The sequence below is a fragment of the Fusarium keratoplasticum genome, chromosome 13 (assembly GCF_025433545.1).
Source record: "Fusarium keratoplasticum isolate Fu6.1 chromosome 13, whole genome shotgun sequence".
NCBI lineage: Eukaryota > Fungi > Ascomycota > Sordariomycetes > Hypocreales > Nectriaceae > Fusarium > Fusarium keratoplasticum.
Window position 1 is genome coordinate 683,990 of NC_070541.1, and position 23,851 is coordinate 707,840.

Sequence of the window (23,851 nt, forward strand, 5' to 3'; positions counted from 1 at the left end):
TGGATTCTGTATATCCAATTTCATATTTCATACATCTACCTAGTCTAAGCTACCGTCCGTGTGACTGCCTTGAACCATGTTCTCTCGTAATATCCTGGCTGCATGGTAGGCCACCGCGCTGTGCTCCTTGATATTATCTAGTAATTCAACAGCGCCTTGTATCGTCTCGGTATACTCCTCGTCCTCGGTACATGGGTCGCTTCGGCATTCGGAGAGTAACGCTAGAGCAGATGCGAAGACGTGGTATGAAAGTGCCCTACTTAATCTTGAGCATTTGTTAGTCAATAGGATTGCAAACGTACCATTGCTTCCGCATTGATATAGGCTGATCCCAGTTACGGTTTATCCAAACGATGCTCATGGCGGATCTAACGCTGATTGTTCTCGCCCAGTCATACTGGCCTGGATACGAAAGCCACTGTTTCTGAAGCGTACAGTTAATTTGGAGGCGAAGATGCAACAACACGAGGGTGAGGTCGAAACGTTGCCACTTGATCCAAGGTTGTGCTAGTTCAAGCCGCCTTATCTCATCGTTTCCATCGGCATCAGGCCGCAAATGTGCCGGCAGGGTATCTATGATCTCTGCTAGCTCTTCGTCTGCCTTCCTAACAACTTGGGCCATCTCAGCCAAAGACGCTGGACCAGACCGAATAGCCTGGCGGAAGTAGTAGAAAATTGTGGATGTCCTTGCCATAAAGATGTGGTAGTGAACCGGGTGGGTGACGTTCTCCTCTTCGTCTGTGGATGTGGCGGACGGTAGTGGAACGTCAAAATCAGCATCATGAACTCTTGGTGGTCGATAAGACAGGGTTAACCTAATCATCTATCAGGAATGGGATAGAATAGAGGATATCTCAACGGTTGTAGGCTTACCAATCACATATAACAAGCGTCCACCACAGTCGATGTTGTCCTTCTGCGCTCAAGCACGATGAAGCCATCTCAGAGTAGCCCTGGTCTAGGCCAATCCTTTGAGCAATACGTATTGTAGAACTCCAAAGATGTTCCCCTAGTTCCGAATCTCCTCTGTTGTTGAAGGAAATGCCCAGGATTGCTATAGCTTGGACAGAGCGTATGCTGGGTATCCGCATGAAGTCGGCCTTGTGCAGGCAAAATATGGCAGCGTGATACCAGTTCGCTGAGGCTTCTTGGTGATTGATGCCTACCGGCGGTGGAAGACGAGTGAGTAGACGTACGGATCTGGAGCCAGAGGTGCTCACCGTCTGGGAGTGGGAGGTTCTCCGCTTCAGCGTCATCCATCATCAGAAGCGCTGTCTGATAATCATTAGCTTCTCAACCTTATGGCGTAAATCACATAGATAGACATAGGAGGCCTTACACTCAGAACGCTGAAATAGACTGCCATCCATGAAGCATCAGCTTTGTCGAGCGATGAATTCTCTTCCATGCTTCCCATAAACACGGTGCACTCATTACCAAAGTGCGGATACTCGAGTGCATAGTGCACCCACGAGTTCCAGATCCTGTCGTAGGCAATCAGCCGGTCGCTACAAGCAGGGCTTGGTAGGATAATGTCGTTCCAGTGTAAGATGGTTGAACTGGCGCGTGTCTCTGGAGTCGTGGAGATACTCTGCCAGAGTTGTTCTTCGAGACCGTTACTGTACTGGAATTCTTTGATGCTTTCAAGTGTTACTGGCCTTGCGTTGCTCTGAGGAAGCTCTCCTCTCTCAGCTCTTAAAACACTAATCTCTCGCCGTAATCGCTGATTCTCACGTCTTAGTTCCTCATAGGTGAGCACATGAGGACCATCTTGCCACCTAGACGCAGTGAAATTAAAGGATTAGCCAAGCTCAACCACGTAATTGGCTCTGGCTACATACATTGTCACCTCGCCGCGTATGATAACCATCTCCCTCACACAAGCGTCGGCTTGTCCCCGCTTGATACAGCGCGAGCATGGCACCGACTTGTCACACTTCACCTTGCGAGAGGCACACGACAAGCAGCTGCGGGGTGCACGCTGCGTCGTACGGAGGGACATTCCGGTGCTGCTCATGGCTGAGTTCTCCAAGATTAAGCAGTTAGTGGGCAAGGATACGTGAAGATAAACGACACCTAAAATCTGGGGTTCAATCCGGCCGAACTCACCCGAGGACGGTCGGTGATCTAATTGGGTGGGCAGATAAGACCGACTGCTCTTATCGAAGCCGCCGGCATCCGACCAAGGTAGCGTCGGCACATGCCGATGTCAAGGCCATCAATATAATAGTGGAATATCCAGCTTTAGTTAGAGGGCATTGATCTCCGCCTACGCCCTTCACAATGTCCTCAACTCTGGTCTTCCAGGGGACAATCATTCACTCCCTTGATCCCGAAAATCTTGAAATCTTGGAGAATGCGACACTCATAGTCCACGACGGTCGCATCACCGGCTTGTACAAGTGCACCGATGAGATGCCACAAGATGCCATCCCTTCGGCAGCCAAGCTCCATAAACTTCCATTTGGAGACTTTTTGATTCCGGGCTTCGTTGACATACACAACCATGCTCCTCAATGGCCGATGCGCGGTCTCGGCCAAGGTCTTCACATCCTGGATTGGCTTAACGACGTCACTTTTCCCTTTGAGGCACGCTTTGCCGACCATGACTACGCATCTAGCATGTATGAGTATACTGTTGAGGACTTTTTACGTCACGGAATCACTACGGCATCATACTATGGGTCGCGACATGCAGAAGCAACACGAATCCTAGCGAATATATGCCATAAAAAGGGCCAGCGCGCCTTGGTGGGGAAATGCAACATGGACAGGAATGCACCAGACTACATCTGTGAAGAGGATGCATCTGCATCCCTTCGTGAGACCGAAGAGTGCATCGGCCATATCCGATCCTTGAATGGGAATGAGGATGCTCTAGTATCACCTGTTGTGACGCCCAGGTTTGCCATCTGCTGCACACCTGAGCTACTCCAGGGTCTGGGCGATATGATTCGGGGCGACGATACCTTGGCAATGCAGACACATTTCAACGAAGCTCAACAGGAGATAGACGCAACCAAGGCGCTTTTCCCAGAGTTTGGCGGGAGCGAGGCGGACCTATACGAAAGCTACGGGTTGCTTAACCGCAGAGCTATCCTAGCCCACTGTACCATTATGAACGACTACGAAAAGGAGCGGCTCAAGGCGCTACAGTGCGGCATCGCGCATTGCCCGATTGCCAACATGACGGTTGGAGGAGGCTTCATGGTCGCGCCGATAAGGGACTTTTTGCGCCGCGGCATCAAGGTCGGTCTGGGGACGGATAGCGGTGGTGGATGGGCTTCCCAGATGCTTGCTGTCATACGCCAGGCCATGATAGCATCAAATGCACAAGAGGTCTTGTCCAAGGGTGGGGATAAGACACTATCACTAGACGAAGCATTCTACCTCGCGACAATGGGTGGTGCGAGGGTCCTCTGTCTAGAGGAAAGAATAGGCAGCCTTGAGGTTGGCAAGGAACTGGACGCTATCTGGGTGACGACGACGATGGGACTGCAGTCGGCCATGGCCCCGCGAGATACCCAGGACTCACCGAGAAGGATGTTTGAGAAGTTTATTATGACGGGTGATGATCGGAATATGGCTCATGTGTATGTCAGAGGTCGGCGAGTAGCTGGAAGTAAGTAAAAGTGCTAGTATTATATAATGCCTGTCCTAGCTGCGCGGCAGATTCATTAGTAACTCTAGTAGGTTTTTTATACAAGAATATGCGAATAAATAAATATAATGAATTTATTACATTTTAATAAATCCTGCTAAAGCTGGGATTCTTCTCCTTAAATTTCTTCTCGCCAGACAATCCACTCAGGTCCGGGGTGCAGGTGCCAATGCCCATCCTGAGACACAGGAGACCGCTTGGTGGTTACCTTTGGCACAAAGAATGGTCTTGATATTTCCTCTGTATGATAGGGAGTCAACCCGTACCTCACGCCCCTTGCCAGATCGCTATAAACACGTTATCAGGAGGGGAGTAAGCCTATAGCAACCAACTGTAGCCACATCAATTTTATCCAGGTCCCGGAGTATTCCCTCCCGGTCCCGGCCCTTGACCTCTTCATTCATGGGTTTCGAGTCTTGTGGCAGGGTCATATCGACACACAGGGATGTCACCAGTCACGACGGAAACAGGAGAAATGAGGCTGTTGTATTTTTTGGTATAACTGAAGCGCGGCCCTTGATGGGATAACTGAGTCAAAGGATAGAGGAATGAGGCGATGGCTGATATCGATGAGGTAATGCCCGCAGCCGCCGCTTCATCGGTAATTCACCATAATGAGGATAGCCCTGCTCATGCCGTGAAAGCCGTTGATGAAGAAGGTGACAGGGGAAAAGAGAGTGGGAGGTTAGCTAATGATCTATATGATTTCCGGTTATCAAGCAGGCACGCGTATGCGTCTCAAGCATTCATACAATAATAACTCCGCATAGCCACACGATCCATCCATGAGTCATTAAGGCGATCTCTGTCTTTGACAGACTTGATCATTCTAGCCATTGGGATCTGCTCAATAAGTGTCATTTCTAAGACGACGGGCTTCAAATTGGGCAAAATAAGTGTCTCCATCACAATTCCGCAGACTCCGACCCCGGGCATTTATGCAGTGAGCGATATGGCTAAAAGTCTTGACCTCATACCTAACATGCTAAGCTTCCCATGCGCCCAGTTTCGGCCCCCAGGCATCGGAGTCCAGGGTCCTCCTGACCGGGTCCATGCCACCGCAAAAGAGGATCCTCAAGGGCCCATTAAGTAGGGACCTGACAACGGCGAAACCATATCGAGTTTCGGTGTTGCCTTGAATACGGATTAATCATCGGCGATCACGGCCTGTGAAGCTTTAATGTTATCGGGCGCGTGCGTTTCCAACTGGCCGCAGCAAGTTCGCTAGCGATGTATTTACGGTGGTCTTGTTGTTGGACAATCGCAGTGCCAAGGCTGGGGACAATGACGGTGGTCAAAAGCAAAGGAAATAGGGAGACCCGATCGCAAGGTTCGCGGCTTTGTCAGCAATGCCGATCTCGGTCGTGATTGCAGGTCACGTGAGGGACAGAATCCTGTCATTCGCGAGGGCAGGTCACTCATGTGGGATGGGTACATGGCTGATCTAGAAAGGTGAAGACCAACATACCTATATGGAGTTGATCAAATAAATCTTGAACGGAGAGCCTGCAGCAACGAAAAGTCCGTCCACGCGAGTAGTAGCCTGTCTTCGTAGAGACTGACCAGCGTCAAGAGGCTGGTCTGTTGGGAGCATGTCAAAAAAAACAATCTGAGCCTCAATGATGGCATATTAGTGGCCAATCTAGATATCTCGTCTCTATCTAAAGTCTTGGACACCTACCAAGGCCAGTTCTTCATATCATTAGTCCTGACTGGAGGCCAGGCCTCGTCCTGAACAATGCTGCGGGGACTCTCATCCCGCCTGCGCGTCTTTCCAGCCTGCGAAGCATCCTCGATGTGGGCCCCGTGAGCAACGGAGGCGTCAATGACGTTTACGATTCACGATAAGGAGCATTTACCAGAGTTGTCATCGTTCACTCGCATATCGCTGTTGAAGGCGACGGATCTTGGCCAAGACCTTGAGGCGCAAGAGGCCCGTGAATAGCCTCAAGCATCATCTACTACACACATATCCGGGTTCGGGCTGGGTCTTCTCGTCGGACAAGCGATCGGTCCGTGTCGGGTTGGCATCGACGTGCTGCTGTTTGGGGAGCTGCGTACGGTAGCAATCGGGCGTTGGCCTAGCCGGCTCGCAATCAGACCTGGTGGACGGTCGGATACCGGGTAGGTGGTCGAAGCTGAGAGGGCAGCCAAGCAAGAAAGCCTCGCTGGAACTGACCGATAGCTACCGACGCGGAGCCGAAACTTTGGTCAATGTGTTGGGTGTATTCAAGAAACTATAGATGGTAGGCGAAGCTTGCACTCGTTGAGCCATGCTAGAAAAAGGGAAGCTGTTGTCATTGCGGAGGTGAGATAGAGAATGAGCAGGACGGGGCTTGCTCAAGGTAACAAGCTTGAAATTCGAAGCTTAATAGATCATGCCATATTTCTCGGCAAGTCGTAGGCCCGTCTCCAAACGAGAAACTCAAGCCCATTGCCAAAAATCTGTTTCTGGGCAACTCCCCATTGGGCGCATGTGTGTCGGCGCCGGACGACCGAAGATCGCCAAGGAGCTAATTCAAGGGGGGGTACCTGAGTCACTTCATAGAGACAGATATGGGATAGGGATATATATATGTTCTGCGTCCCCGCCGTCCATCCAGCTATGGTGGCTCGCCCATCATATACCGCACATCACCCGGGCGAATGGTTTAGTGGTATAATACTCCCTTAGCAAGTTTCTTCAGAAAGATCCTCGCCACCTCTGGGAGTGGTCCAGGGTTCGATTCCCTGTTCGTCCAATTTCAGGTGGTTAAACTCCACTGTTATCCACTCTTTTTGCCCTCCTGAAGGGAGGCGAGATGAAGCCAGCCAACATGCCTCAAGAACCTCGAACGGTGGAGTTTCTCTGTCCAAGGAGAGGTCTTATTCTCCCCTAAGGTACTGAAATAGGTTGCCCCAAATCTCTGCAATATCCGCGGACACATATTGTGAAGTATTCATTTACGCCGTCACTAGTATGCTCCCGGTGTCAGGCTCAGGATCAAGTCACTTCATCCGGGCCCCATATCAATAATGTAGTAATCGCTATGAAGCATATGGGACACATAATGGTCCAAACCAACTATTTAAGTCTTGATCTTAGGCGTCAAACTTCGATCGAGTTAACTACCCAAGCTCACTTGACCCGAGACGCCGATGGGGCCGCAGCGGCTTAAGTTTCGCCCCCAGAGAGCTTGTCTTGTGGCTAATGATATAACCCAGCTTGTATGCAGTACCTGCTGAGAGGCACCTTTTATTTTTATCGCAACGGCTTAACGACAGGGCTCTTGAAGCATGCGGTCATACTTCTATCAATTTTTGACGCTGCAATGACCTAAGGCTTGGTGAAGCATGGTTGATGGGGGGAAGCTGGCTGCTAGATTTCCATTGCAACCAATCTGCCTCCGGGCCGGACTCTATCGATGTGATACTCTGTCAAGGTGATTCCTGAACTCTCAATATCATCGAATGGCATCTTACGGTTGCTAAGCATCTTCTACTAGGCTTATCCGGTCAGACGAGGCTGCTTATCGCATTCCCCTTGATCGGCTCTCGCGAAGATACCTGGCAAAACAATTATCGAGACACTCGTGACGTGACGGTCTTCTGGCTCAGTTATCTCATCGAGGGCCGGGTTTCAACTAGAACAAAGAACAAAATTTGTTTTGAGCATGTCAATGAAGACGGCGCTGTCTGTTGGAGACGCCAGGTGAACTCTGGAAAGGCTCCCCCGAACCTGCTTATTCGCGTGTCGCGTGTTGGTTAAGATCTTCAGATTAAGAGCAAGTCCTCCAGGGGTAAATTATGAACGAAAACACGAACACAAGACGAATATACTAATTCGACCAATGGACCGAAAACATGTACTGTCTGACGATCCCTATTTCCTTCCATCTGCTCAGACCAACACGGCATCTGCTGCCAGATCACCAGAACCCATCGGTCAAAGTTCGCGCTTCCAAAAACCCACCCTTACAGATCGCGTACAGTCCAACTCGGCGTCCAGTGATGTATTGGCAGCCCATCTATTTGACCCAACTCATTGATTAGATATTCCAAGACCTCCTCGGCGTCCTTGCCCACGGCCGGCATCCCACGTGTGATAAAGGGTGAAAGTTGCTGCTCGAAGGATCCAGGTCCGTCTCCCATGGCTTGTCGAAGCATAGCTCCGAGTTCTTCCCGCTCGTCAAGCCTGGGTGCGTAGAAGTTGTTCTGGTCGTCGGCTATCAAAATGGGTTGAAATATGGACCGCACGCCCTTTAGGGCTTCGGGCTCGGCTATTGGTGCGTAGTCTTGAATCTCCTCTGCCATGATTCGGTAGGCAGTAGCGAGATTCATAACAACGAAAGCCGACCAAAATGCATTGAAAATCCCTTCACCAGTGATGTCGTTGAAATTGTGCCACGATCCATTGCCACCCGCCTCAAGGAAGACTGGCATCAGCTGCTCCCAGTCTTGAGGAGTAGGCAGCACTATTGTGAAAAGCCGCCGTATCCCCACCATGTCCGCCAAATTTGTCGGTGCCTGTGGCCCCGACGTTTTATCACTTCTGTTGTTTTGTCCGTCTTCGTCACTGTCGTCGTCGTCGTCCTCCTCCTCATCGTCGTCATCCTCATCTGGGAAGTCCTGCCACAGTTGACAGCTATTGAAATACCAAGAATACAATTGAGAGGCCACGCGCTTTCCACTTTCTTGAATTTCAACCTCTGAAGACAGATCTGTTTCATCTTCAAGTCGCACGAGCCGTGTAAGAATTTGAGTAACAAGGTCATCCGCATTGTGGTCTCCATCAAAGCGTCCTTCATTAACGGGGTAATAAAAGGAAAAACCACGGATGACGGCTGGTATGGAGTCCACAAAGATCCCAATGGGTAGCTCCTTCAGTAGCCCAAGCACGTAGGATAAATTCTCTCCTTCGGCGGCCGTCTCCAAGAATTCTGGTTCTAATAACGTCGTCGAGGGTTTAGGATATCCTGGATAGCTCCAGTGGATATGGTCTTAAAACAAACCGGCATTTTGCCAGCTTCTCATAGCGCTAAGAACTAAATCTCGGTGGGTTGTTTATATAGCCAAGGAATTACTAAAAGCGGCCGAAAACACCGTGAAAAGGTAATATCCCTAGTCAAAGCGACGACTATATATCTTACCCTTGGTAGTCAAAACTAACTCTTCATCGGGTTTATTATATAGAAAGCAACCTTTGATTGACATAGCCCCTAGTAGCTTAAGTGTCGGCTCAAATCTAGACCACCCACAAGCGTTGAGCGAGTTGGCGCCAAATACGGTATCTATGAAAAAGTCGATGGCACACCTATGTACAAACTGAATTCACTTCTGACTCCAGCATTTAAGGTGTTTGGGGCCTTCGCTAAATTCATTGTCAGGGTCGTCGAGTACCTCTAGAAGACCATGACAAACAAGCCGTAGCTCTCTCTCCGCCTTCGAACATATAGTGTGTACCTGTGCCGCCGTGATGTTACGGCCTGTTTGGGGAGTGGGAGCTGCGGACCGCTGGCCTTTGAGGGTGACAGGCTGCGGCCAGAGAGCTTTGACTTTACGGCTGGCCTGAGAGCAACGAAGGAAAGTAGCGGTTGGCCAGAGGGAAGCTGGATATCCATTGCAGATTAAACGTCAACTCGATGAGGGTCCCCTGAATCTAGTGAGGTTCTTCTGTCTCATATCATGCAAACCCAGTGCTGAATTAAGCCAAGCCCGCCGGCATACAGGGTCCAAGGATATTTAATGTTATTTGCTCTAAAAGCGCGTGGTTTATTTTCTCCCCTGTTTATCATCAGGGCCTTAATCCCATTCTCTAATAGCCCCGGGGCCCGGGCCGGCACCGCCCCCGAAGGCCGACGAGGATCAGGTGGCTTGCGGGGGATCTGGGGTTGGCGGGTCACCTCCTCATTGTCAGGATTCAGAGGTGTGGTGGAGCTACACGAGCCGGATAGTAGACTATGGTTGGGCTGGACTTGGACGGAACCGGCTGTACGTGTACTTATATAAGGTGAGATTGCTTCGACAAGTCTTTGAGTCCGCTTCGCAAGGAAGGATATCCTCTATCCCCTCTGCTACTCATATGCCTCGGTGTTTTGTTTGTGGCCTATTATCTCCTGCTGATCCATCAACAACACCAACATGGCCGACTCAAGGTTTCCAGACAACCAAGACTTGGAGGGTGAGAAGCTTGGTTCCAAAGTGGAGGACCACCAGATCGAGTCCGTCCACGACGAGATCCTGAGAGTCAACATCCAGGAGCCCTCAAACCGCGCCATCACCTGGAGGCCCAAGGCCGCTCTCCGCCTTCTTGTCGTCATCGTCATCCAAGGCCTGAATATGCCACAATATCTTCTCCGCCCTACAGAGTAGACGAGCTGACATGTATCTGCTCACAGGTGTGGCTGCCTTTGCCATCGATGGCAACATCATCGGCGGCATGTCCGCCCTACCAGCCTTTCGGGAGCACTTCAACGTCAGCACCAGCGGTAGCGTCATTGCCCTCGTCCTCGCCGCCATGTCCATAAGCAACATCGTCGCCAGCTTGTTCCAGTGGCTGTCTGATCTGATCGGCCGCCGCGGCGTCAGCTTCATCGGCAACATCATGCTCGTCGTCAGCTGCATCCTCCAGGCCACCGCCCCGAACCGTGCTGTCATGATCGTGGGCCGTGTCTTCGGCGGGGCCGGGTGTTCGCTGAGCGCCACTGTCGGTCCTCTTTACATGAGTGAGGTGGCCTCCTCGGCTCATCGAGGCCTTGCTGTTGGCCTGTACTGCTCCTGCTACAGCACCGGGTCCATCATCATCGCCTGCGTCCTGCTTGGCGGCTCCTACATGGAAGGGAACTGGACGTGGATGATGCCCATGCTCTTCCAGCTGGCGCCTCCCGTCATGGCTCCCAGTGCCGGCGTTTTGCGTTTGCGTTAACAGCGTCATCGTGGTATCCGAGTTGGCCCCAAGGGCATTTCAATTCAGAAACAAGATTGACTCTAAAAAAATATGTATTATGTATGCTTAGACATTCCCGCATCGTTAACCATATCGATCAGAGACCCCCACGTAGCTCCATCAAACATATCAAACATCATATCTGCCCCGTCAAACTGGCTTAAATTCTGATCAAAGTTCTGGCGCCTGTCTGGGAAAGTCGTGGGGATGGGTGCATGATAGGGCCCCAAGACTCGTTCACTATTTGGCATGCTTAAATCCGGGAGGGATGTGAAGGTGTCGAATTGAAAGGAGTCGTATAGACCTGTGGCTGACTGGTAGTCGTTGAGATCGTGGTTTAGCGTGTCTGGGTTGCAGCAGTCGTTTCTTGGGAAGTTGTCGTGCCGAGTATCAGGGCCGTTTCGTAGGCTTGACCTTGGGAGAGGGCTGTTCGCTGTTGATGGATTACGGGCGTTTGATGATCCTCTAAGGGCTCTGGATGGAATTTGTGGTGAGGGTTGGGTTTCAGAGCGGAGACGCGTTCTGGGACTCTCTGTGGCACGTCGTTTTGTTGAACCAGGTCCAATGCTCGATGGCCGACCACTATGAGCAGGTCTACCTGAGTAACCGGATTCAACGTCTCCTTCTGGTCGAAAGCGTTTCCGCTCTCTGGTCTTTACCTCAATGCTCCTCAATAACATGGACAAGACCTCTTTACAATCCTTTGCCATACGCCAGCGATGGGTCATAGAAGTTAAGAGACCCAAGGCGGACGATACCCCACTTCGAGAGTCAGCTAGATAGGAATAATAAAGAGAAATACATACGATATGGCCTTGGCTGGACTATATGACTGGAGCCATGTGGCAAGAGCCAAAATGAGGCCACTCATCCAGACAGCCGTCATATACCCGGGCCAGAATAAAGGTCCCCCAAGGCCCGAGTACTCTCCAACTGTCTCGATGATACTGCTCGCAGCCCCGATGCATACCTGCAAGCCGGCCCTGAATTCGGCGCTCGAGGGATCGAGGGATAGTGTAGGCCTGTTGAGAAGGAGTACGCAGTAATGATACAAAACAAAAGGGAAGACTGTTGGTTCTGGTGTAAGCTCTGGATTTTCCTGTTTGGCCCTTGAATCGAGGCGTGGTTGAGTCAAACTGTTTCCCCATGCTGACACGTCTGCTTTGAGGAAGAGGACAGTCTGATCGTCGGCTCTTCTATCTGGTATCGATTTGTGGAATATCTCGAGTAACCTTCCTACTAGCTGGGAGTACCGCACGTGGTTTTCCAAAACGGACTGGGTTTCTCGGCGGTGCTGGAGAATGGCCACTGTTCTCCTCGATGGCCCGTTTGGAGTCTCAGTTGGGTTCTGCCCTAGGTCTGCACTCTCCTCAGGCGAGGGATCTCTGCTCTGGGCTCGCAGTCGTGGAGATGCTAGACGTCTGTCGGGGTGGTTGGCCGGCAGGTGAAGAATCAGATTATCCGCTGCAGCAGCACTCGACGGTGAAAGCACCGACTGCGCAACGGGTTCATGCAAGTCTCGATGACCGGGCGCACAAACATCGATATCAGAATCCTGTATTCCATTCGGATGCCCTAGGGACTGGCTCAGAAACCGGTCAAGTACGTAAAAGCTCCAGAAGATGCGTTTCCGCATATCCCGGTCTTCAGGGGACAAGTGCCAGTACCGGAATGGACAGCGGTGCATGCCCGTCTGAAATATGGATCTTGAGATTAGCCCACCGACGGATGACGCGTGCCGGAGGGACATTGTGGATATGAAGTAGACCTGGGCGGCGAGCAGGGCTTGGATGGAAGGGATGTCGCACTGGAGAGCGAGGAGGCCTAGCGTGGGGAGGAGATCAGAAGCCGAGCGGATGGAGATGGAGGATAGGTCAGGGATATTGTCACTCTCGAGGCGAGCGATGTTGAAGATGCATTTGAAGGTGACGAGACGGCTGAGAGGTGTGGTAGATGTGTCGCGGTAGAGGGCGTCTAGCTGGGAGAGGCATTCTGGTCCATGGAGGAAGGGGACGAGGGGATGCCAGATGCGGAAATATGTCAAGACTAATTGCCTGGCTATGGCATAGTCAGGCAGTTTGCTCAAATCAAAGGATGGGCTTGCAGTTGCTGGTTGGCGTTGATCGTTCGTCTGGGTAATGCCGGCTTCGCCTGATGCTCCAGCCTCCAGCCCCATGTTGCGACCGACCTGCTCATCTCCGCCGACGATACAGTCCTCTGGTGACGGGTCATTGAGCAGCCGTTCTCCATTTTCGCTGGCGTGCTGCCTCTCTTCTGATTCTGCATCCGGGGTGGTGGCGAATGCCCTGCGAACGGTGTTGATGAAGTAGACGCCTGAGGAGCTGCCAACGTATTGGCTGTCGCCGTTCTTGAGGGCTCGGAGGCTTCCAATCTCGGGAGTCATTGCGGGTGGCCGCGGAGGGGATTGGCCGTTGAGTTTTCAATGTCTTTGGGGCTGTGAGAATTAAAGATTGAGATGAGAGGACGGTAGTTGAGAAGTGTGGGGAATTGGTCCGGGCGGCTCCGGGGCCGGCCGGGTATATGCGGTCGCTCATTGCCATGTAGGTGAAAAAGCCATGTATGAAAATGACAGGAGCTTTCTCGCACCTGGTCCTTTGGCAGTTTTATATGGGCCTACAGTAAGTGATATCACAAGGTACAGCCGGTGATCGGAGGGTTAGGGTTATGAATTATCATCATGACTGAATTAATTAGAGCATGGACTGACTCTGAATTTGAAACAAGAAACATCATTGCAGATTAATCATCCTTGACGTAAACATACAAGATCCGTCCTACTCGTGTTTCATGGCCCCTTTACCATAGGTAAGCACTCTCATACCCTCCAACGTCTCTGGAATTTTGATATCCCGTACTCCGTGTTGGTGTTTGCCCTAGATGCGTCATTTGAGACTGGCTTGTCCCTGCTTCTTGATGTATTGATAAGGTAGACTCTGCCCTCGAGCTTTCACCGACTCTGGCATCACAATCCTCTTGCTGCGCGACGGACAGCTGGTGAGCGATCGGAGACTCAACACCAGGACTCAACTCATTCAACCTAAATTCTGAGGTATCTGCATCTTGAAGCGTAGTCTTTCCATGCTCGCTGGCGACGTTCGTATCTATCAACGCATGGTCAATGGACTCATATTGCCTGGATGGCGTGTCATTCGCAGCAGTCGACATCCGATCGGCCCACCAGCGTCTGGCATCTTCAGCCGAGTTGAGGGGGTAGTTGCTCCAATATACGGGCCCAGCTTTGTCTTTCCAGGTCAGTCCATGTCTGTTTCCGACATCAGAGGGCTCGTCGAGGTTTGCACTTGGCTGCCTATCTTGCTGTAGATAGTCGTAGGCAGACATGAGCTGTTCATCTGATACTTGCGACATCAGAGCGAGTAGAATGGCTTCAGTCTCGATCAAGCGCTTCTCAATAGTCGCGGTGTAATGTTTTGGAGGACCGCTATGGATCCATGATTAGCCAAATTCCACGGTGATTTCTATACCAGACGCTGCAGCCTACCGCTTCTGTGGCTGAGGCCATTGGCACTGAACGTCGTTGATGCGGCATCGAACACACTGAGGGCTATGGAGATGAGCCAAAGGCGTTTAAAGTCCACTGTACTTGAACAGGACGAACCGATCTCCACTGCACTGTACATTATGTTTAGTGGCTGCTTCGCCAGCAATTTCGACATGCCAAAGCGCGTACCTTTTGCTTCCTGGACCTGCAGGCCTTGCACGCCCCGCTGGTCCGGATATGGTTCGGGCCCTGATTCTTCATGGGTCGTTCTGTCATTGTGGCTGCCGGCTGATTGTGCGAGCGTCTGTCGGGGTTGCGAGCGGACAGATGAAGCGAAGGGAATGATGAAGCTCGGTCAAGAGTTTTGCCGCGGATGAAGGGCTGACCTCGGCTCGGCCCCGCACGGCGATCTCGGCATAGGGTGGGTACCATTGAGCGGAGGTTTAAATGTCCGAAGAGTTCAAAGTAGGTTGGTAACAATCACGGAGCATGCAATCCCACAATATGATCCATTCTCTGCACTTTTTCTTGTCATGCGTAGATACAGAAAGCCATCGCCACAGCGGAGGCCTCGAGCAGATAGGGAAGAACCCGGACTTCTGGAGAAACTCACAAGAAATAACAGGAATACACTAGCCAGTGTGTCGTTGCCGAAACTGATTGTACCTCTACCTTGGAGGCAAGCGGAAATGTTCTTTTTTTTGGCTGGCGTAGTGGATAGCCTTGACAATATCCTACAGCCACGATCCTCGTTAGACATGGCACTCATGTATACGAAGAGAATGTTTGTGCGAATAGTGGTCGATCTTGATCCATTGCAGCTGCTGTCTATATCTGGCTAATGCAATAGTAGAATTAGGGTGTGTAGATGGAGGGAGTACGTCGTCTCTGCAGAAGAAAGTAGGTTATGTGTACTTTAGCACGACACGTCGTAGAGGTCACCTTAGGCCTTCACTGAGCCTCAGCCATGACATGCATAACCTTTTCCCTCTACGGCATTCCCCTGTCATCCTATCTACCCTAACTCACCTAAACAACCAGCACAGGATTTCGACCTCACATTCGATTCTGACCTGAAAGGATAAAATCGCGAGCTGGCAGAGGTTATTTGGAACCATTTCCCGCCAAGCCGGGAGGGGTCCAATCTGGAATAATAGACCCCCGTACCTCAACATTAGGCCACCTCATGGGCTAGACTGCACGAATTCTACACCCTTTCTCACGTTTCCTCTTAGTTCTTCCACCGCAATCTTCAGAAGGCCGGCCTCGTAGTCTGACAACGACCCAACTGGATAAACAGATGTGGCGCCGTTGGGCCCAAAGCTGACCGGAAGAGCAAAATAATCGACGCCAAGCTCACCAGCAACCGCCTCCCCTCCGGAAATACCAGGAAGATAAACATACGCAGGCTCTACTACCCCTGATTGGCCTTGAGAGGCCTTGATGATAGCCTGGGCAAAACTGTGTTTCCATTGTTAGTAATGAGTGGCATTTGTATCGAAATAGGAGGATCCCACCGGAACCCAGCGTAGGCCATACACGTCGTTGCAGACCCGGCGCCAGCTTTGGCCTTTACGATCTCATCGCCGCCAAATTGAACCCCTTAGCCGATTGGTTAGCTATAGTCATTTTATCCCATGGTGATACTCACTGTATGTAATGGCCTCAATTTGCGCCTGGCTTAGTTCCACTGGAGGTTGAGATTGGCTAATCAAGGGGAGGATGGTTGCGCCGGAGTGGCCGCCCACTACCGGAACCTTGAGCTCCTGGGGGTTGATATTACGGAGGATATCCGTAACAAACTTTGATCCACGAACAACATCTAGCGTGGTTACACCGAAGAGCCGTGTGGGATCAAAAACGCGATGCTTTTTGAGCACCTCGGCTGCTATCGGAAGCGTACTGTTGACCGGGTTGGTGATGATAGAAATGAAAGCCTTGGGGCAATAGCTTGCAGCCCCAGCCACCAGGTTGGCGATAATTCCGGCATTGGTCTTGAAGAGATCTAGTTTCTAGTTAGCCAGGTCAGAACATATTGGAGCCTGTTCCATCTCACCATCACGTGTCATGCCGGGTTTTCTCGCAATTCCTGTCCTGAATCAGCCTTCTGATTTTGATTTGATAAAGGAATAACTACCAGCTGAGATTATGACAAACTCGGCGCCCGTCAAGGCATGAAGGAGGCCATCATTGTCTGGTAGATACCCCTTAACAGTCGAGGGCGTGTCAATGTGACTCAAGTCAGTCGCCACGCCAACTGCATGGACGACATCATACAGCCTCAAATCAGTGACGAGAGGGGACTAGGGAGAAGAGCCCATTAGATTGCACTCTGTTGCGGGAAGGGGAGAGGTGAAGGAGGTGAACCGTACAGACTTGAGCAGCAGGCTTAGCGGCTGTCCAATCTGTCCTGAGGCGCCCAGCACAGCGACCTTGACCATGTCGAACACAGAAAAAAAAAAAAAAAAACGCGGAGAGAGTTGGCTGTTATTGTGTCGTGTTTATTGAGCTCACAGCTCAGAGCTTGCTCGACTCGTTCACCGTGGACTGCCGAGCTTTATAAAATTGACATGGAAAATTCTAAAAGCGTCAGAAGCCGTGCTGCGCATGCATGCAAGAGAATATCAGGGCCGGTATTTGAGACAGAGTCATTTGCTTGGTGGCGGGTGAATATTTGACCGCAGCGGGAGATGAAGGAACTATCCCGGCTCTACTATTTGGCCGCCGATTAATTGTTTGAGCGCCCCAGGTTCGGAAGATGAAATGAAGAGGCAGCTTCGTCTTCGTTGTTTAAAAGAATGGCAGAGCAGATGACCCCCAGGGTTTCTCGGCTCAACGAATCTCGACAAACAACCAAAAAACGGCACTGAAGTCATGCCCTGGGGCGTCCGCTGTCTTGAAGAAGTTGCCAAGGTTTTTAGTATCTCTCTATAGTTCATAATGAATCCGAACACAGGGTTAGAGAACAAGTGTGAATTGTCGTGCGTATTCCTGTGCGATATGGTTGCTTCATTCACATCAGCTTTTCCACATTAACGTCTAACCGCTATGATGACAAGCCCTCGGCCAATTGCTCGGGGACAATCGTCAGCAGTTCCTCCCCACATACTCCTCGCCTGGCGTTTTCCATAGCTAGAGACTCCATCTCGGTCAATGTCTCGACGGTGTGCGTACCCAAATGGGGTACCAATATCGCTCGGTCATTCCTGATTAACCGTTCATTGATTTCTGGTTCCTTTTCGTAAACATCAAGACCAACAGCGGCGATGCGGCCGTCTTCTAGCCCGGCCGCCATCGCTGCCTCGTCGATAATCGCCCCGCGGGCTGTATTCACGATGACCACGCCTGGCTTCATCTTGGCAATCTCGGCCTCACCGATCAAGTGATGAGTTGCGGCCGAAAGCGGGATATGGATCGATATGATATCGCTCGTCCTCAGCAACTCGTCAAACGATACGTATGGACAACCGGCAGCAAGGCCAGCTGACAGCGGTTTGCGGTTATGGTAGATAACCTTTAGACCGAATGGTGCCGCTCTATGCTTAACTGCCCGTCCGATCCGACCCATGCCAAGGATTCCCAATGTTTTCCCTTTGGGGTCATGGCCGACGTCGATCCCTTGCTTAAATTTGCCCTCCCTGAGTGATTTCAGAGACGGATTAAGTCGTCTAACGGCGCCCAGAAGGAGGAAGATCGTCAAGTCCGCAGTGGCGTCAGTGACGGGGTCCGGAGCATATGTGACGGTAATGTTGCGCTGAGTACAAGCATCTATATCAATTTGGTCGTATCCGGCACCGGTATGGCAGATATACTTGAGAGATGATGGAAGATGGTCAATGAGCTCCTTGTCGAAGTTTCCAGCAACCTGTCCCAAGATTATTCAGGTCCTGGTCGCACACGACGGATTCTTAGCTCTTACCGCTCCGCTGGCAGAAGTCCGATAGATGGCCCTAATGTCTCCATACCGATCCTTTAGGTCTGCAAAAAGCTCTGCCCGAGACTTGCTTGTCACCACCTCTGGTGCTGCAACGGCAGAGAGGGCCTCGTATGCGGCCAACGCATGGCGCACTGGGTTAAAGAAAAGAATGCGGGGTTTTAAAGGCGTCATGATTCGTGGTGTGCGTGTGCTTCCAGTATTCATTCAACCGACAGGGACGACTACACAGGCTGGGGAGGTCTTTTGTCAGTGATATTTGAGCTTGACCAACGGAGATGTCACTCGGACAGATGAGCCGACATACTGCGCAATGAAGGGACCCTTTCCATTGTCGGCTAAACTATCTCGCGATGCTGACGGGCTGCAAATGACACGGGCCCGATGTTCGGGAAAAAGATCAGCCGCGACTTACGAGCGGATGCTTGCTCGTTCGACCAAGATAACGTCCCGAAAAATGATTTCTTGCTACCGCCCGAATGCCTCAGATGGAACTTCTCTCTGGTCTTTTTTGCCTGAGAGATGACTTGCCTTCGCCTAATTTACTGGCATTCTGTGTAATGCATCCATGCCGTTTTGGCGACCGCGTATTGATATTAGTGAGGTTGACTTGCTCCGGCGTTTGATGCCGCACGTCGCAGGCATCATCCTGGGTCCTCTGGTGTCATTGTAAGTCGGGCCGCGATGAAATCTGGACAGAGGGCCTCCTTGAACGGCTTAGGGGGGCCACAATTCCCCATGGGAAAGCTGCCAAGTGTATGCCAGTCAACTTCCGTCGTGGTGTGTGAGGGAGAATGCTCCGATACCCGACCTGGAGATAAGGAGAGAGCTAACGCCTGGTCGTGTTTCATACAATTCTTTTCCCTGTGGTAAGGTTGGTCAGCGCTCCTGATTTCGTCTCCGCTCTTTTTCGTCAAGCTGGCGACCTGAGCCGAAACCAGCGTGAGCTCAACCTGCCCCTTGAACAACCTAAGAGGCATGCCGCAGAATCACTGTAGTCTGGAAATCACCGGCCAAGTTCTTGTTCACGTCTATCAAAGGAGTGTCTGCAGAGGTATTGCGTTTGACTGCGCCGCCGAACGGAATTTGGAGTCGTTTCAACGGGAGCAGTCGCCTTGGTGAAGAGAGGTAGAGTCTAGTTTCGCGCCAACTTCGAGATAAAAGGACCTTTGGAAGCTAGCTGCAGTCCCGGTGGCTTGTTCCCGTGGAGGCTGAAAGTTGCGGATGGGGAAGTTAACTTTTGAGACCGTTCTCTTTGCTTCCCCCCTCTCTTGCATGTCATACACATATCAGATGATTCTGTATATGAGTGATTAGGCAGTGCGGAGTTTACGGCTCAGCTAGCCAACAAGGTTGCCATAGAGACTTGGCTTGGTTTTTTTTGCGCACAGCCTGATGGCAGGACCCAGCTATTCGCTTGAGCTTGTAGCTATGCTTCATACTTCAACAAGACGTCATGTCCTTCTTCGAACTACGCTAGGGCAGGCCTTTTGAATACCACTCGCAATGTATGGCAAAGTTTTGTATGTCTCATCCTTGTTGAAGTCCCATTATCATGGCGGTCGCTTATTCGTGTGGTTCTTGAGGCTGAGAAGGGCGGTCTCGATGTTGACTGCGCACATTGTCCGACTCCGGGCGATCTTTTGGAAACGCTAGAGTTACTCCAAGCTCACCCTTCGGCGCCAAATTGAGAGTTGTCGGAGCCATACCCAGTACCCGCTCGTCCAGTCTGTGATGGTGGCGCTATTGCCCTATTGGGTGCTGCCGCTATCATGGTCACCTCGAAGCCTTCGTCTTGTGGCCAAGCCGCCGTAGACTCGACATTTTCGGATGCCGAGGACACCTGATTTACTTCAACACAACACAGGTCCTGGAAGCTTGAATACGGCCTCATGATGAACGTGATGCAAACTGCGACGTACATGCTTCTTCCTAGCCATGTTCAAGACACGGGGCGGAGGAGGACCACTCAGGGCTGACGTCTCAGACAGTGGCTCGGAGTCCTATCAGTCTGAATAACACCATAATTGGAAATCCCCGGAGAATCCCTAAGTCTTTCGCGTGACAGGACCAACAGCATGCTTTACTGCCAGTCCGACCACCATTGCCAAAGTCCACAGCATTCATCATGTCCTCGACTGCAATCTTGCAGCTCATCCACAGTCCATTAGGCGATGGAGTGCACTATACATATACTTCATCGCAGTGGCTGGATCATGCTCCATGACCCTTTCGGTTTCGATCTCGTAGAGTTGAAGACATCAAGGGCTGGTGGTGAGGCTGGATTGAGGCGTTGATGAGTTCTGGGAATGCCATATCTGCAAGAAGGAAGCTTGATGGCCGAAGAAGTTAACAACGGAAATGAAGGGCGATCGATGTGTGGCTCTATCACTTCTGGGTGCTGTCGCTCTCTAGTCATCACTTGACATATCGAGAGTCGCTCTCAATGTGTTCTTTGTTATAGTTGAAGCCCGGCCCTCGATAGGATAACTGAGCTAGAAGACTGGAGTGTTTAGTATGCTTCACACTGTTCGATTAGGGGAGTTAGAGCAAATGGGTTCTCAATGGTCAGCATGTTTCAAATCGGTAATCGCCAACATAAATGCCTGGGCCTACTAGGAGAACACGTCCCATAACATTATCCTACTCTTCTAGAAGAACCTCCTATTGCGGACAAAGATATTGGGTGTTTATGTCAATGCCTCGTCGACTAGACCGAAGAGTCTCAGTGTTTGTAGAAAATACATTGGATATGGTTGGTGTGTTGAGCCATGAACATGGCCGGCTTCAACCCTTTCTTGATCAACAATATCCATTTTTGCTTCCTTGGGAGAACACATCTAGATAGGTCTCCCAGTTTTACACTTAAGATGTCGCCGTTGATCTTAGGGCGTCTCCGAAAGGAGGCACTGGGGACGTGCTTGAGTCGTCAACACATTCCATTCACGCCCTTTTTAATCAAGTAATCAGCTGCGAGCGACGTATGAGATATAGAGCTTTGATTTCGGGAGTAGAGGTTTTGAAGTTATCAGATTGCTCGCCTCTAGGAACAATAAAGTCGCCGGGGCGCGTGTTGGCAGAGAACCCACGAAGAAGGCGTGGCCATCTCGCAATCAGAAGATTACGCCCCTTTCTTTGCTGCTAGGACAGTGATACAACCACAGCTGCCATTTCGTGGTTGAAATGGGTCAGATGTATAGGAGGTGTCGAGGAATTTAAGTGTGATGGACAGGCCATTGTGTTAGCATTGGGAAATGATGCTAGGATGTGTTGAAAATGTGTTCTTTATTATAGTTGGAGCCCGGCCCTCGATGGGTTAACTGAGCCAGAAGATCGCAGTCTTGACCGAGTTCTGCAAGATAAAGGGTTGAAGACAAAGTCACAATAGTGATAGAAATTACGGAACCAGGAGATTATGGCGGTGCCAACCAAGCTACAGCCCCTATGCTATAAGTAGGTTCTCATATCTTAGCTTCCTAGGCTTGCTATTACTGCCAACTCTGGCCGAAGGCTAATAAGAATAGATGAAGGAGCCACATCTCCTCAGTGGTTATCAAGACACTTTGAAGCACAATAAGACAATACATCGGGCGTTACTCATGGAGCGACAGCGGGAGAGTGAATCTGCCTTGTTCAGGACAACTAGGTCATGTCATTGAGTGATTCGGGTGACTATAAGCTTAGCTTGGTTAAGGGCGGGCTTGGCCCAGCGACGCTTAGACCTGTGTCATCAGGCTCGTACTATTGTAGTTATTGTGGTGATGAGCCTACAGAATGATGACCCTGGCTGTGTTAAGATCACCTACTGCTAGACGATCTTGATTCTAAACCTGTTCAATGAACGCTGCGTGTAGTTGGGGCCCGGCGCAGAGTGAGCTTCCCCAGCGACGGACGTGCGTGAGGGCCAATTGCTGAAGGAGTCAAGATGACGTTCCAGGGTGGCGACGACGTTAACCCTTCTTTGCTACTCACTAGCGTTCTCAATCTGGCTACAAAAGTTCTGTCTAACTCATCAGATCCCTCCAGGCAACCAGTGACAGCCACTCACAAGGACCTATAACGAAAGTTTGAATCTTTCGCAGTATTTGGTTGGTGTATCAAGGCCCTAAAGTCACGCAAACCCTTTTTTCTAACACCTACCCGCCCCCAACTCTGTTAGAGAGTATCCTCTGCCGGTTAAGCGTCACATCCACCGCAGCAGCTCACCCCTATGTAATGGCAGCTAGTCGGAATACTAAGCGGATAGGTTTCCGTTCCGATATCTTCTAAGCAATAACTCCTGAAATGTGTGAACTTAAAGCTCCATGATCGAGTCACGGCCTGCGAATCTCTGCCATCATCATTGTCTGGGTGCCGTCAACACTGAGCCAACTAGCTGACGAAGTACCTCGACACAAGGTTTCCTGCCGTGCCACTACGTTCATATTGCAAGTTTAAACGCTGGCAAGTTCTCGCCCACTGGTGTTCAGGGCGCCATGGTCTATATGCTCGCTGTCCTCTGTCTAGGTAAAGAGCGCAAGGCTCTGTAGCAAGTTAACAAAGTGGCGCTCTTGGGCTGGTATTACGTCTAGGTTCCGCTGCACTTCGGAATGATGCTCTTAGCCCTGCAGCAGGGAGGGAGCCGCCCTTTCTTTGAGCCCAAGTACTCTTTTTGCTGGGTGTGGCAATTTGGAGGGAATGCCCACCAGGTGTACGACTTTCGAATGCTTCGGGCACTCTCAAACTGGGTGGTAAAAGTTGGCTCTTGCTAATCGCGGGTGTTTGCACAGCCTACTTGCAATTGTAGGCGGCTCTATAGTGGTCTACCATTTGATCTCTTGTTGGGATCTCTCAATGGCTAGACAAAGTGGATTCCTCCTCGAGAAAGTGCGGCGGGTTTACGCTGCCACAAAGGGCGAGGGCACGCACACGAATATGGACAACCGGAGCTTGCCACGAGAACCCAACTGGCAACGCTGCAACGCCCACACTCTTCGGCCTCATACCGTAATAATTCAAGCTCATTTATACACACGGTAACAAAACCAATTATTCACACCCTCAAGCCTTTAGTGCTATTGTCAAGGAACCATCTAATCTCTATTGGCAGCATCACATATATAGCCATTAGCTCATCAGGGGCCACCTGAGGCAAAGGGTGTCATTCTCTACTCTCACTCCGCGCTATGATCCTGTCACATCTGTGTGTCGTCCTGTAATGACTGATAGCATCTTTTGGAGACATCATTGACGATAAGGATGGTTCTGTTACCTTACTTCATGCCATATTTCTATGCTTCACCTTGCTCTATAAGCGAGTTCCCCGCGCGTTCGGTATAATTGGTTGTTTTGTCATCTCAGGCCGAGGGTAGGCGGCATCGTTGAGAGTATTGATTTTCTGATAGCTTCTGCGCTCGTACTATCACGGTAATCAATTTAGAATGGTTTATTTCTTCATTATATCATCATTACTCCATGTAATTAACATATATGAATAACACTTGTCCTGTTATGTAGCCCCGAATGCGTGGAAACCATCGCCTTCTACACACAATTCGACAATGGTGGAGGTATGAGTGTTACAATGGTGGCCCTACGTGAAGATTTTCGAACAGCAATGAGTAGGTTGGCTCAAAAAGTTCCTATAATTGTGATGTTTGAGGCTTACACTGATTGAACCTGACCGTACGTCTGAGCCAAAACGGGTGTACAGTTCGTGTGGCGCTGATTTCTTGGATCCATAGACAAAGTTTACACAGCTCCATATGATACCATTTGCAACCGTAAACTCGATTTCAATCCGGGCCCCGTTCTAGAGACTACCGATTGACA

General features: G+C 50.7%; 6 protein-coding genes across 6 annotated transcripts; 1 reads left to right on the forward strand and 5 right to left on the reverse strand.

Moving 5' to 3' along the window:
* Positions 1-39: 39 nt before the first annotated feature.
* NCS57_01457300 (Zn(2)-C6 fungal-type domain-containing protein) lies at positions 40-2,038 on the reverse strand (the record flags this gene model as incomplete). The annotated part of the gene is made up of 6 exons (XM_053064173.1): positions 1,842-2,038; positions 1,340-1,778; positions 1,221-1,275; positions 874-1,162; positions 303-815; positions 40-256 (listed from the first exon to the last, which is right to left on the reverse strand). Exons 1-6 carry the CDS (start codon positions 2,015-2,017, stop codon positions 40-42), a joined length of 1,689 nt encoding a protein of 562 aa, XP_052906456.1. The 5' UTR covers positions 2,018-2,038.
* A 245-nt stretch (positions 2,039-2,283) lies between these two features.
* On the forward strand, positions 2,284-3,630 carry NCS57_01457400 (Guanine deaminase; the record flags this gene model as incomplete). The annotated part of the gene is made up of 1 exon (XM_053064174.1): positions 2,284-3,630. One exon carries the CDS (start codon positions 2,284-2,286, stop codon positions 3,628-3,630), a length of 1,347 nt encoding a protein of 448 aa, XP_052906457.1.
* A 7,293-nt stretch (positions 3,631-10,923) lies between these two features.
* On the reverse strand, positions 10,924-12,990 carry NCS57_01457500 (Fungal-trans domain-containing protein; the record flags this gene model as incomplete). The annotated part of the gene is made up of 3 exons (XM_053064175.1): positions 10,924-11,184; positions 11,246-11,348; positions 11,393-12,990. The coding sequence occupies 3 exons, from the start codon at positions 12,988-12,990 to the stop codon at positions 10,924-10,926; spliced, it is 1,962 nt and encodes a 653-aa protein (XP_052906458.1).
* Positions 12,991-13,403: 413 nt separating this feature from the next.
* Positions 13,404-14,382, reverse strand: NCS57_01457600 (Zn(2)-C6 fungal-type domain-containing protein; the record flags this gene model as incomplete). Its single annotated transcript, XM_053064176.1, has 4 exons — positions 13,404-14,046; positions 14,107-14,169; positions 14,224-14,237; positions 14,296-14,382. 4 exons carry the CDS (start codon positions 14,380-14,382, stop codon positions 13,404-13,406), a joined length of 807 nt encoding a protein of 268 aa, XP_052906459.1.
* A 908-nt stretch (positions 14,383-15,290) lies between these two features.
* Positions 15,291-16,547, reverse strand: NCS57_01457700 (malate dehydrogenase; the record flags this gene model as incomplete). The annotated part of the gene is made up of 6 exons (XM_053064177.1): positions 15,291-15,567; positions 15,624-15,708; positions 15,758-16,111; positions 16,163-16,195; positions 16,244-16,409; positions 16,479-16,547. 6 exons carry the CDS (start codon positions 16,545-16,547, stop codon positions 15,291-15,293), a joined length of 984 nt encoding a protein of 327 aa, XP_052906460.1.
* A 605-nt stretch (positions 16,548-17,152) lies between these two features.
* Positions 17,153-18,247, reverse strand: NCS57_01457800 (uncharacterized protein; the record flags this gene model as incomplete). Its single annotated transcript, XM_053064178.1, has 2 exons — positions 17,153-17,971; positions 18,026-18,247. 2 exons carry the CDS (start codon positions 18,245-18,247, stop codon positions 17,153-17,155), a joined length of 1,041 nt encoding a protein of 346 aa, XP_052906461.1.
* Positions 18,248-23,851: the final 5,604 nt, after the last annotated feature.